General features: G+C 42.1%; 1 protein-coding gene across 2 annotated transcripts in view; it reads right to left on the bottom strand.

Moving 5' to 3' along the window:
- Positions 1 to 1,242: 1,242 nt before the first annotated feature.
- The window catches only part of LOC5573983, a 47,916-nt gene continuing 35,105 nt past the window's right edge, over positions 1,243 to 14,053 (bottom strand). For both annotated transcript variants that reach the window (XM_021850315.1, XM_021850316.1), the window contains exons 4-5: positions 8,716 to 9,802; positions 1,243 to 2,333 (exon numbers count right to left, since the gene is read on the bottom strand). In XM_021850315.1, the coding sequence (XP_021706007.1) occupies positions 1,774 to 2,333; positions 8,716 to 9,802 (1,647 nt within the window). In that variant the 3' untranslated portion in view covers positions 1,243 to 1,773. The remainder of the gene's footprint in view (positions 2,334 to 8,715; positions 9,803 to 14,053) is intronic.

Below are 14,053 nucleotides of genomic sequence, written 5' to 3' on the forward strand. Positions count from 1 at the left end.
TCTGCCCCACGCTCGCCAAATCGATACGTACTTGATCCGCCCACCTAGCTTGCTGCACTCCACGCCTTTGTTAAGTATAAATTTTTTGTAATCATTGAATACTAATTGAAAGGTAAATCAAATGAACTTATTATTTAACTAATAACAAATTTGTTCCACAGAGCGATTTACAAAACACCACACAAAATCCCTCCTTTCACATATCCTTAGGCAAAACACTTCACTACCGTTATATGTATGACTGATTCATGTTCTTTCGACCTTGCATCATTCATACGTGTAGGGGAAGTCTAGAGTAAAAGCAAAACTTAAAGAACCTTCTGGTCAAAGATGTTGCGTTGCCTACTTCCCAAACTCCAAAACCCCCGGTGTATTATGGAAGGTGTGAGTTTTTAAACTTATGCTGGAGACTTGGCCCCTGACCCCCTTGTACATCAATAAAATAAAATAAAATAAAATAAAAATTTTGCAATATTCATTCTTTTATATTTTTTTTATACCATAAAGATTGATATACCTTTTAGGTGGATTAATTCAATTTTCTATGGCCACTTTGACAAATTTAAGCTAGGAATGGACAAAGTTAAAGGAAAACAACATTTGCGGATATTGAAACTTATTTAATTTCTTGTAAGTAGTCTGCCATCAAATGATAATAATACTTGATCCACTTACCCCACCCCTTGAAGAAGTAGGGGTAAGTGTACCATGTCCAATATATCTGTATTTATTTATAAAAATCACATAATTTTCATCGATATTCAATAAATTAGAACTGAAATGCTCACCATGTGTTGAAAAAACTAATAGTATTCGATTTAAGACTGAGATACAATGGATTTTTGATTGGTAGAAATCAATTTTGACACTAATTTATTTTTGCTGCTAACAAGTTTGCTTGTGTTAGTGTATGTGTAGTGCCAGTTTTGCAATAGTATTAGTGTGGACGTAAGAATATAACCTAAAACGAAGCAATGGTGCGAAAACATTCAACATATTCAAGTATTTATGCTCAATATGGACAAATGATCCACTTACCCCACTGATACACTTCCCCCACTGTACCTTATCCCCAACCCAACATGGAAAAAAAATGCGATAGCAAAAGATAGCATGGACCGAAACGATATGCGAAGGTTTTATGCAATGGTCAGTAGCGCGTGGCACAATACCATGTCAGTATCCTGCAATGTTTAATGGCCTAGATGAAAACGAATCTTTTTCGAAGCGAAAGAAAAATCCTTTTTCTGAAAACGTTTTTATTTTTATTCAACATTCATGGAGTTCAAATCAGAGTATCAGAAAATGCTTTGATCTTTGCTCTCGTACACTTACCTTGCATCGCATGGCAACGACTTCTAAAACAAAAAAAAGAACTGTACACTACTAACTGAAAAAAAATCCGAGAAAACTACTAGAAAGTGATTGATAAGATCAGACTAAGATGTCTGACTTTTTTTGGTTAACTTTGTTGTTCCGGAACGGTAGTACCATTACCGTTTTGTTCATTCTGAGAGATTCTCTTACATTGGTACAGTTATAATATAAACTAGACGAGTCTCGTAAAACCTTCTTCCATTAACTTTAGTTTCAGTTCATGTGCTTGCCACTTTGTGCCAAACGAAAACAAAAAATAACGCCTTCACTGCAAATAAGTCTCTTTGAGATTCAAAAGTTTCAAATGAAGTTAAACCCCCTTTTCTTCCTTAAGCTAACATTGACTTGAGAGAAAACGACCCGATAATTCATTACCATCGGGCTGAGCCTTACTAACTAATTCTTACAGTAGCAGTACTTTCGCACTTCCGGGTCCTTATCATATATACAGTTGGCTTGGGTTCCGTATTTGTTAATTCGAGATATATCGCTCAACTTGACTCGATACTGATTGCTGGTAATATCGTGCAGTACACTGGCTTCGTAAATGGCCTTCCCTGGGTTGGTAACCAGCTTGACCTGGTACATGTCGTGGACGATCTTCGTCCCGCTGGAGCTGAAATCGCCCAGAAATCCGTCGGTATCTTTGTTCTTCTTGAATCGGACCAGATCGTCGTGGGGCGACAGCTTTGCGGCCCACTTGATTTCGTCTAGGCTGAGCGTCGCGCACAGCCCTCGGTGCCGTTCCGTGTACTTGTTGATGAAATCGACGGTGGCCATCGCCGCCCGGAATACCTCCTCCGAGGCGGTGTCCTCGATGGTTTCCCAATTGAGGCAGGCGCACCAGTGCGGTTCGATGTACGCATCCGCACAGGACCGGTTCTGCGGGATGTCGTCGAACAGCGATAGGGCTCGGGTGTGGGCCGGACGCTGCTTCGAACGCAGCGTTTGAAGATCTGGAAGAGAGAAAGTAAGTTACATTGTTTGATGCTACGAAACGAAATTTAGCTATTTGAATCTATGGATAAGAGTTGTTGGTACTCGACATCTTATCGTTGAAAAAGGCAAACTGAGTGGATCGTGAGATTGTGCAGAACAAGATGATGTACAAATTCTTCGCAATTCCCATAGTAATTTGGCATGGCAAATGGCTAGGCATGGCGTACCATTGGTACCTCGCGTACCTGCAGGAATAAAATAGACCCCTTTGTGCGGTTCTTAGCCTCTCTCCCAGCAACTCATATCCCTACCTCCTCGTGGTACTGGCCGGGACACGAGTAACCTTAGAGAAGATCTGGTAACTAACCGTGGTGGGAACTCTGGTCGTATGCTGACAGTATGCTTTTGCTCTTGCTTCTGCAAACCTGGAGCGTCTGTACTCCATGTTAGGAGCGGCTCACAACAGCGTCTGTTCTGGGCGGCTGTTCATCGTCCGAGTGCCAGAGAAGGACTCTAAGCTAAACTGCGCACTATGATCCTCCGGAAATCTAAGGGGTTGGTGTCAGGCCCTGTAAGCCAGCCGTAAAAAAAATCAAGCAACGAATAATCAACGAGAGAATACGAACCGGGACAATCGGCGAAGACCACAGCGACGTAAAGGGGGACTAGCGATTGGAAGCTCGGTACGTGGAACTGTAAATCTCTCAACAGCATCGGGCGCGCACGCATACTCACCGACGTGCTGAAGGACCGCGGATTCGGCATCGTAGCGTTGCAGGAAGTGTGTTGGAAGGGATCAATGGTGCGAACGTTCAGAGATAACCATACTGTAGGGATTGAGAGGGGTACTATAGAAGATATCAAATAAGCAGAAGGGCATATAGTTCCAGTAACAATGAAAACCTAAGCAAACGGGAAAAGGCGAATGACACGTCAGTCTTGTAAAGTGTTTCGAGCGATGAAGTTGCGATGGAATTGCTTCTGTTGCAATTCGGCTGATTGAGCCATTAGTTTTGAATGTGCCGGACACTACACATACCATCTACCAAAGCTGCGGCAACACACACGAGCTGGGAACAGCTTCTATAGTGATGGGTGATATGCAGAGGGGCGTGATCGGGTGATGGCCGATTAATGAGAGAATGTGCAAGTTGAGGCACAAATGTCGGTTCTTCAACTTCAGCATAATAAACGTGCACAGCCCTCACTCCGGAAGCACTGATGATGATAAAGACGCTTTTTACGCGCAGCTCGAACGCAAGTACGACAGCTGCCCAAGCCATGACGTCAAAATCATCATAGGAGATCTAAACGCTCAGGTTGGCCAGGAGGAGGAGTTCAAATCGACTATTGGAAAGTTCAGCGCCCACCGGCTGACGAACGAAAACGGCTTATGACTAATTGATTTTGCCGCCTCCAAGAATATGACCATTCGTAGCACCTAAGTCCAGCACAGCCTTCCATACCGATACACCTGGAGATCACCACAGCAAACAGAATCACAAATCGATTTTTTTGATTTATTTGGTCTTCGATTTAAATAAAAATACATCGCACAGACTTCAATTCCGTAGAATCCTTAATCTAAATGTTTCCTTAGCTATGTTAAAATCGTACAAGTGATACACATTATTAAACATTTCACAGCATACATCAAGCGGATTATTTTGCCCATATAACGTTCGATGAGCAGCGTGTCGGAATAGTGCAGTCCTCCGTAGGAGCCTCACAGGGGTGTTAAAACTTAATTTGCCTAACAGACCAGAGCAGTCGATGTTATTTTCGAGCAGATCAAAAATGAAAAGCTGCTTTAGAAGAGTTCTCCTGTTGCGTAGTGTAGGTAAGTCGACGAGTGCACAGCGATGCTCGTATGGCGGCAGCAGCATCCTATTTCGCCAAGGTAGTCTCTGGAGTGCATATCTAATAAAACTTTTTTGAACTCGTTCAAGTCGATTGATGTGTACAGAGTGATACGGGGCCCAAACTATAACTCCATATTCCAAAATGCTGCGAACAAGTGATATATATATAAAGCCTTAAAGCAGTACACGTCTCTGAAATCTTTAGTGTTGCGTCTGATAATTCCAAGAACCGCGTAAGCCTTTGCTATCACTGACGAAATCTGCTCGACAAAACGGAGCTTACAGTCAAGCGAGATACCCAGATCCTTGACCAGTCTAACTCGTTCAATCGTGGCACCATGCATTGAATATTCAAAAACCGTCGGTGAACGTTTCCGCGTGAAGGTGATAACATTACATTTCGCGATGTTGACATCCATCCCATTTCTTGAACACCAATCTAGGATCTTATCAATGTCCATCTGTAAGGCGCAACAGTCCACAGGCGAATTGATTACTCGTAAAATCTTCAGATCATCTGCGTACATCACCTTCAATGACTTCAACTCGCTGCAGAGGTCATTCACAAATAGTATGAACAGAAGCGGCCCAAGATGGCTGCCCTGCGGGACGCCGGAAGTAATCTCGAATGGATCTGAAAGCGTTGTTCTAAGTCGCACTGATGCTGAACGGTTGATGAGGTACGCCAAAACCCATTTTGTCAACCAATCGGGGAAACCCATTCGCTGGAATTTTTCAACTGCTAGCTGATGAGGAACTCTATCGAAGGCTTTAGTAAAATCTACGTAGACTGCATCGATTTGCTATCGTTTTTCTATCTTATCGATCAGTGTCGACACGTAGCTCATTAGGTTCGTAGTTGTAGATCGCTTTCTGACAAACCCATGCTGATCTTCAGTAATAATGTGTCGGACCGCAGGATACAGAAAATCTAGCAGCATGCTTTCAAAAACTTTCGGTAGACAACTGAGTATAGAAATTCCCCTGTAGTTTTTGACATCATGGACGTTGCCGGATTTGTGGATCGGTGTAATAAGAGCCTCCTTCCATTTGGCTGGAAAAACACTTTCAGCAAGAGAACGGTTGAACAGAAGAGCTGCTGTTTCAGCTAAAGACGCAGAGCACGCTTTGATGAAGGAAGGTTGAAATCCATCCTCGAGGCTGCATTACCGGAAAAGGGTGAGCTGGATGAAGCCCCTCTTGAGGACTGCTGGAGAACAGTGAAGGCAGCCATCAACAATGCAGCTGAGAGCAACGTCGGGTACGTGGGACGGAGTCGATGGAACGATTGGTTTGACGAGGAATGTAGGCAGATTCTGGAGGAGAAGAACGCAGCGCGGGCGGTCATGCTGCAGCAGTACGGGACCCTGCAGAACGTGGAGCGTTATAGACGGAAACGGCAACAGCAGACCCGCCTCTTTCGGGAGCAAAAAAAAAACGCCGCCTGGTGGAGACGGAGTGCGAGGAGATGAAACAGCTCAACGCGTCCCGCAACGGCTAGCCGCGAGCCGAGATGTGTAGGGATAAGGAAGGGAGCATTTTGACGGACGAGCGTGAGATGATTGAAAGGTGGAAGCAGCACTTCGACGAACACCTGAATGGCGCTGAGAGCACAGACAATGAAGGTCAGGACAACGGAGGAAATGCCTTCGTCGGTACTGCGGAGGATGGAAACCAACCAGCCCCACTTTGAGAGAGGTTAAGGATGCTGTTAACCAACTCAAGAACTATAAGGCTGCTGGTAAGGATGGTATCGGAGCTGAACTCATAAAGATGAGCCCGGAGAGGCTGGCCATTTGTCTGCACCGGCTGATAGGCACAATCTGGGAAACAACAGCTACCGAAGGAGTGGAAGGAAGGGGTAAAATGCCCCATCTATAAGAAAGGCGACAAGTTAGATTGTGAGAACTTTCGAGCGATCACCATTCTAAACGCGGCCTACAAAGTATTATCCCAGATCATCTTCCGTCGTCTGTCACCTATAGTAAGCCCCTATAGCCACCTATAGTGATATGGACATTGTCTGCCGAACATTTCAAAAGGTGGCAGATTCTTAACCCGCCTGAAACGCGAGGCAGCAAAAGTTGGACTGGTGGTGAATGCAACCAAGACAAAGTACATGTTAGGTGGTGAGGCCGAGCGCGACTGGGCTCGCCTAGGTAGCAGTGTAACGATAGACGGGGATACGTTCGAGGTGGTCGACGAGTTCGTTGAGCTTGGATCCTTGCTGACAGCTGACAACAAGCATGGGGAAATTCACTCACTCACCCGAACGCTACCGATAAAATATCTGCAAAGTATCTGCTGCCACCGAATGTTCAATGACTGCCGAACGCTACTAGGGTGAGCGCAATCCCGACGAACCGTAAGCGATTGAGATAAACCGAAAATGAAAAGATGTACAGAGCGGAGAGAGCACCTATCCTCTCTTAAATTGGAGACACGAAAGAACGCGTTCGCCATTCGATCACTGAAAGCTTCCTGTGAAATGTACAGATTTTGCGTTCACTGAAACATTTCGCCTTGTGTATTACCAGTCAGTGAACGCTTTTCAGCTCTCAAATACGAATGCCGCTCGTGCGGAATCGGAAGGTAAAGAATCATTCGCTACAGCAATCGGATGCCTTCGGCACAAGGAGTCGGTAGTGAATCATTCTGTTCCCGTTTTTGTCTAACTTGTCGCTCGGCGATCAAGAAGAAAGCGCATTGGAAATTGAAACACTCAGCTTGGTCGGAGAAACGACAATCTCGCTCTTGACCGCTTGTGGATGTGAGCGAGAGAAATGCAATATTCGAGTGAATGTTTCCCATGCTTGGCTGACAATAACGTTAGCCGTGAAATACGGAGGCGCATCATTAGTGGAAGTCGGGCCTACTATGGCCTCCACAAGAAGCTGCGGTCAAAAGAGATTCACACCCGCACCAAATGTATCATGTACAAAACGCTCATAAGGCCGGTAGTCTTCTACGGGCATGAAACGTAAACGATGCTCGAGAAGGTGGCCAAAGCTGGAAGGATACGATGGGCAGGGCATGTTGCAAGAATGCCGGACAGCAACCCTGCAAAGGTGGTGTTCGCTTCGAATACGGTCGGTACAAGAAGGCGTGGAGCTTTAGCCACAGCTATACACAGCTTGTGGTATATCATTCGCCACCACATGCCGTTCTCCTGCAGACCGCCGAAGATCGTCCTAATAAGTTTTTGGGCGAAGAGATCTTATTTAGAACACATTTGTCGAAGACACCAACTTTGCATCTCATCACTGAATTAAGATATAAACAAATCAAATGTACGACCACTAGAGCCATCTTGTGTTTTCTGGACTTTTAGGCGTATAGATCTCTTTTATTTGATCAACTTTGTCAAAGACACCAACTTTGTATATCTTCGCTGGACTGAGATACAAACGAAGCAAATATTTGTACGCCCAATAACAGTCCAACAATAAGTTGGAGTCTGTGCGCCACCTGGTGAGTTAATTTTGAATTAAAACATTTACCAAGTGGAAGTCAGCAGTCCTATGATCAACTTTGCACAAGACAGTTTTCTCCTAAACCTCTTTATTTTCAAGATATTTATGTCGTTTTCGTTTTTAAACCTGGGTTAACTTTAACCTGACATAAGAATAAAAAAAAACGTGTTCAGGTTCATCTGTCAAACGGTGTGTTGGTGTGTGTGCCATCACGCGGTACTGTCTTCTTGTCAATTATCAATTTGACCCCGGATTACGGTACTACCTTTTCATGCGTGTAGTTCTCCACCACGTCGTTCACAAAATTGCTCACATGCTCTCGCTTAATTATCTATTTTTCCAAAATAACTGATAAAAACACATTTTTGAAATCCAGGTCAGAATCTGATATAGATTCTGATTTGCTGCTGAAAAGGAATCGCTCATGAAAATTGTCGCTGATACCTTTCATAAATTTTCTACAACCGTTCCCGTTTTCTTGGTCGATTCCTTGCCGGAATTTTTCATGCATTAAGATAGGCCAAGAAGTTAGTTGTCAGCAGTAAACCAGGCTTAATAATTCGACCGCAGAAGCAGCGAGCGTATCCGCAAGTGCATTTTAGATGTTTTTTTTGTTGATTTGTACTGAAAACTGTTGTTGTTATTACAAACATGACAATTCGTATGAAGCTGTATTGGTGAACCCAGTCATGAAACCGTGATTTATCACAGTGCGAACCTATCGGTTTTGGGGTTGGAACTAGTGCGAAACTAGGTCCAACCTGAGCGAATAAAAAAACGTTTTGACAGCAGTTAGGTTGGAACTAGTGCGAACCTAGGTTGGAACTGAACAAAAACGAATTTGACATTACACTATAAGTACTGTCCTATTTATAGAACATTGGATGTTCGGGGCCTTTGTTCTATTTTTAGGACGCTGGGCGGATATGGGTTAATAGCTGCAAAAGGTGATCTTCGGGGATTTCATGATAGGTGAGTGCCAGTAGGAAATTCTAGAGAAACCACAGATTAGTTACCAGTGAACTCGTAAGGACAAGAAGAAATAACAGTTGGGAAATACTCACTCAAAATGTCCTGCAGCGTCTCGTGCACATCGAACGGCGTCGTCAGCTTGTGAAGATTGCTCCTGAAATTCCGATACAGCTCCGAGTACTGCCGCTTGAACCAGTCGGGAAACGTAAAGCTGAAAAACGGTAACCGCTCCTCCTGTTTGCCTTGCAGAGTATTCCGCACCTCGGCAAACCGGTTCCCATGGTCGGACATCATGATCAGTATGGTGTTGTTCAGCACGCCGAGCTGTTTGAGCTCCACCAACCAGTTGGTGAGATCCGTATCGGCCACTCCGACCAGGTTGATCGAATCGTGCGACAGCTCACCGTGGAAGCTGAACACGAATCGAGGATTGGTGGGGTAGCTTATCATAAACTCTTTGGTGTAGTCCAGCATCACCTTGTGACGAGGTTGCGCACCGGCGCACAGTCTTTTGTAGTAGCTCAGTTGGCTCTCGATGGCCAGGTAGTACGTGCGCATGTAATGATCAGTCGGTTGAGTATCGAACCCGTTCAAACGGTAGGAGAAGGTTCCGATTTGCGGCACGTCTTCGTTGAACGACGTGACATAGCCGTACCGTTCGTACTCGTCCCAAAGCAGCGGGTAGACGTTGACGAACTCGGAGTTCTTCATTCGCTTGCGTGTTTCTGGAAGTTCCAGTTCGGTGAACCCCGTCATCAGAGGAATTAACGCTTGGGGTGTTCCATCCCCCACAATGTTGTACCCTTGCAGGACATCTGCCTTCAGATATTTTGTGAGGTACTTGTACGCCTTGGGCAGCTTGCGAATGAAGGCGTTTCGACTGAGCGAGTCGAATCCCATCATCAGTATGTTGAGGGAGTTTTCCTTGTTCCAACTACGGCGTCCGGAGAGCTCCGGGTCTTCTCGGATTCCGTAAATGATACCGGTCCATCGGTAGCGCGACTCGGTCCAACATTTGGCCCGGGCGAAATCGCTTCGCTTTAGGGTGTAACTGTGAGTCGTTCGCACCGGTGTACTATACTGGATTTTGTAGTCGTCCGCACGTATGATATCCGCGATGTCGCAGGTAATCTTCCCTCGGGCTTTCACTACGTCCGGCTTGATTATGCATAAGGATTTCTGAAAGAATGGAGAAACGGTAAAATTATACTAGGCAACACTGGTTCACGCACTTTATTCATTTGCAAACGAAATCAGCCCGCTGAAGCTGTGAACCTACGTCCCTCAACTTGGTCTTGCTGAATAGCTGCGCGTTTACCGCTACAGCTTTCTGGGCCCCTATAATGTAGCTATGTGATTAGACCTGTGCACCGCCGTCGATCTATTTCATGCTACGCCGACGCCGTTTGATGCTTCGGCGGCGTGCCATACGCCGATCAACGTCACGCCGATAAATGTTAAATGATATTAAATAACTCGAAAAATTTAATAATATTGAAATAAGTACCCAAGAACATATTTAGGTTAAGCATATTGCATACGGAATTCTTATAGGAAATCGTACATAAATAAGCCAAGCGATTTCTCTAAGAAGTTCTCCAGGACATTATCCAGTGAACCCCTCAGGAGTTCTTCTACGGATCGCATCGAAAATCATATCTGAAATTCTCTTGAGGATACTTTCTGGAGTGTGAACTTGTTGAGAAGTATTTCCTGGGGTTCAACCAGGTCCATTTCCAAACATTTAGTTCTTCTAGAATTCCTCGATTTTATTCAAAAAATTCTCGTTCCTTTCTGGTTGTTCCTTCGAAAATTCCTCCGAGTTGATACTAAGATGTTTTTTTTTCAAGGAATTCTTTCGAGGATTTTTAAACGTGTTTTATAGATTCCTCCAGTAATTTCTTCATAAATTGCTTCAAACATTTTTGGGGCGTTTTTTAGGAATTCAATGATTTTCAAAGATCTCACGGTGAAGGTCATTTCTCGTATGAGTGCTTAAAATTTGTCCGGACTTCATGCATATGTTTTCAGATTTCTCTTCATTAATAATTAATAATTATTCTTTGTATTCCTTTATAAAGTTCATCAGCAATTCATTTATTCATTTCAAATGCAATCTATTAACTGTTGCTGAATAAACATGCATTTCTCAATGCAAATTATGAAGGAATTCTCACAAAAATTGAAAGAACAATCTTCAAGGATTTTTACATAAATTCATTTATGATTTTCTACATACACATATTCAAGAATTTCCCCAGGAACTGCTCAATACATGCTTCAAGGCATTTATCCACAATCAACCACGAAGAACCTTCAATTAAAACATCGTGGGATTCCTCCAGAGGTCTCTTGTGTTTTGACTTTCTGCAGAGTTTTCTAATGATATAGAATACTTGATTTTCTTCGAGGATTGGAAGGAAATCATCCAGAAATACCTCTAGGAATCTTTGGAAAACTACCAACAGATTCTTCTAGGAATATCTTCATGGATTCAACAAATATTTCTTTAGGAATGCTTCCAAGAAAATGTGAAGGATAAACATTCACAAATTTCTTTAGGTATTTTGCCTAGCATCACTTTAACTTTTTCCATGTAAAATCGTCTAAGGATTATTATTGAGTTTTTAACGAATTTCTCGATTAATTTCTTCGTAAACAGTCTAACAGTCTTACCTACTTCTTGAAATCACTCTGGTAAATTCTTCAAGAATTATTTTAAGAAGTTTAATTAGGATTTTTAAACCAATGTACTATGAACAATTGTAGGAGTTCTTCCTAGCAATTCTTCAACTATGTTTCTATGATTCATGCAGAAATCTGTTCAGAGATTCCATTCACATGGGGCCCAGCTAGCCGTAGCGGTAAACGCGCAGCTATTCAGCAAGACCAAGCTGAGGGTCGTGGGTTCGAATCCCACCGGTCGAGGATCTTTTCGGGTTGGAAATTTTCTCGACTTCCCAGGGCATAGAGTATCTTCGTATCTGCCACACGATATACGCATGCAAAAATGATCATTGGCATAGTAAGCTCTCAGCTAATAACTGTGGAAGTGCTCATAAGAACACTAAGCTGAGAAGCAGGCTCTGTCCCAGTGGGGACGTAACGCCAGAAAGAAGAAGAAGATTCCATTCACCTTCCAAATGCATGAGAAAAATATCGCATATTGTACCATGTGTGAAATTGTCTTAAAATGACAACAACAATGAGGATTCATGAATACACATACACATTAATTCTATCAAAGGTGCATGCAAGATTTCCTCTAGATATTTTTCTAAATGTTTTCCTCTAAGCTGTTGCTTATGGAGTCCTGCCACAGATTACTGCCGGAATATGTCAAAACGTTCGTACGTTCAGAACTGTATTTTCTCAGCAACAATTCAATACATTTCTTTAGTGTTTTAGAGTTTCTTCAGGGATTTCTGCGATAAATTCTCCCGGAATTCTTACAAGGTATTCTTTAAATATTTTGTACATACGTTGCCTGCTAGAATTTTGCAAGGTTTTTGTTGAATTACGTCAGGGGTTGAATCAGTTTTTTTAATCCTCCAGCAATACCTGAGAAAATTCCTGCATATAATCCTTGGAGGATTTCTCCAAGTTCTCCCGTGATTTTTTCAAGCATCTTTTCAGACACTACTTTTAGAGCTTACCCGGATATTATTAAAAGAATATGCTAAAAAAGGATTCCAAGAAATTTTTTATTTTTTGTCGAGATTTATGCAAAAATGATTCAAACAAATTCTGCAGACATTTTACCAAGGAAAACTTCTGGAATCTCCTAACTAAATTTCAGTGTTCTTTTGAATTGGCAACTCTTCGAAAGGGTGTCACACCATCAATATTCTTTCCCTTCGTCGTAACGAAGAAGATGGGTGTGGTCAGCAATGGAAGTTGACGTGTATTTTTATCTCTGACTTCCGATTGGAAAACTATTGCCTTCAAAATAGTTTTCCATGGGTAATTAGAGTAAGAGAGGTAAAGTTGATACCATGACAGTTTTTCTGAATGCAATTTACGAAATACTCCGCTATCACACAATGCAACGTAACGCAAGAATATCAATTTGCTTTTTCTTTGATGTTGGATTTTGCTAGAGTAATCTATATAGCTTCAAGACAGAATTTTATACAATTATCTGACTAAAAAAATAAAACATCGATGTTATTACGGGAAACTGTGATTCATAGTTGTAGGATACTATAAATGATTCTACAGATATGGATCAACGATAAGGCGAATTTCAAATAAACGCCAAAATAAATGCTTTCAGTGGAAAGTCCAGTTAACTCTTCTTTTTTTATGTTAAGTCCCAACTAGGGCAAAGCCTGCTTCTCAGATTGGTGTTTTTATAAGCACTTGCACAGTTATTAACTAAGAGTTTCCTTTGCCGATTGACCATTTTTGTATATGTACTTCGTGTGATACTGGGGAGTCCAGAAAATTCCCATTACGGAAAGATCTCCGACCAGTATGAATCGAATCCATGACCCTTAGCTTGGTTTTTCTGAATAGCTGTACGTTTACCGCTACGGCTAACTGGCTTTCCTACAAAAACCCCAAAACAAAATTTTACACAGAATTCGATTATTTATTCTAACACTTTTCTCATAAAAGCTTGAATAATAAGTTTGCGTTATGTATCTTAATCAACATTAAAATGATTGTTTTATTAGTGTTGAAATTAGGACATTTTTTCATATAAAATTTTTACCTATTTTTTGTAAGAATTCTCAAAATGGCTGAAAATTTTACAGATCTCTATTTAAATCATATGGATGGTAAGAGACATATGGGATTTCAATTTTTTTATAACTGTATTTGTGCACATACGATTTTATAATTTATATTGTCGATTTTGTTTTATGGTCAATTGTATCCACGCTGATGTACCTCCGTCGCCGCCGCCAGTGCAAATATACTCTCACGCCGCCGCCGATTAAAAATATTTCGGCGCACAGGCCTATATGCGATGCATATTTAATAAAAACTAGTGATCCTTTATAGAGAGATAAGCGGAATAAAATGGAATGATTTGGCAACAGACCAACAGTGCTGATTTTGCTCGGCGTCGAGAATAATATTGTAACACGGACATGACTTCCTCATTGCTAAAAAGTGTATTTTGTTTTGTTATAGATCTTTGAGCTACATATTCAAACTAATAAACAGTCGAGAAAATCGACAACTAAAAATCGCATTGACAAAAATTTAAAAATGAAAAATATTTCATATTTTTGCTTCATGCAAAATTAACTTTTACCGAAATAATTTCAAGCTGATTACATTACTCCTCAAGAAAAGTTCAAAACAAACATAACGCATTTTCGTTTGGCTCACACTTTGACAGCTCTCGCTGCTCGATTGGCTCACACTTTGACAGAAATGGCAGCTTCCGCGAATCTCTCTTATAAAGGATTACTAATA

The sequence above is a fragment of the Aedes aegypti genome, chromosome 3 (assembly GCF_002204515.2).
Source record: "Aedes aegypti strain LVP_AGWG chromosome 3, AaegL5.0 Primary Assembly, whole genome shotgun sequence".
Classification (NCBI taxonomy): Eukaryota; Metazoa; Arthropoda; class Insecta; order Diptera; family Culicidae; genus Aedes; species Aedes aegypti.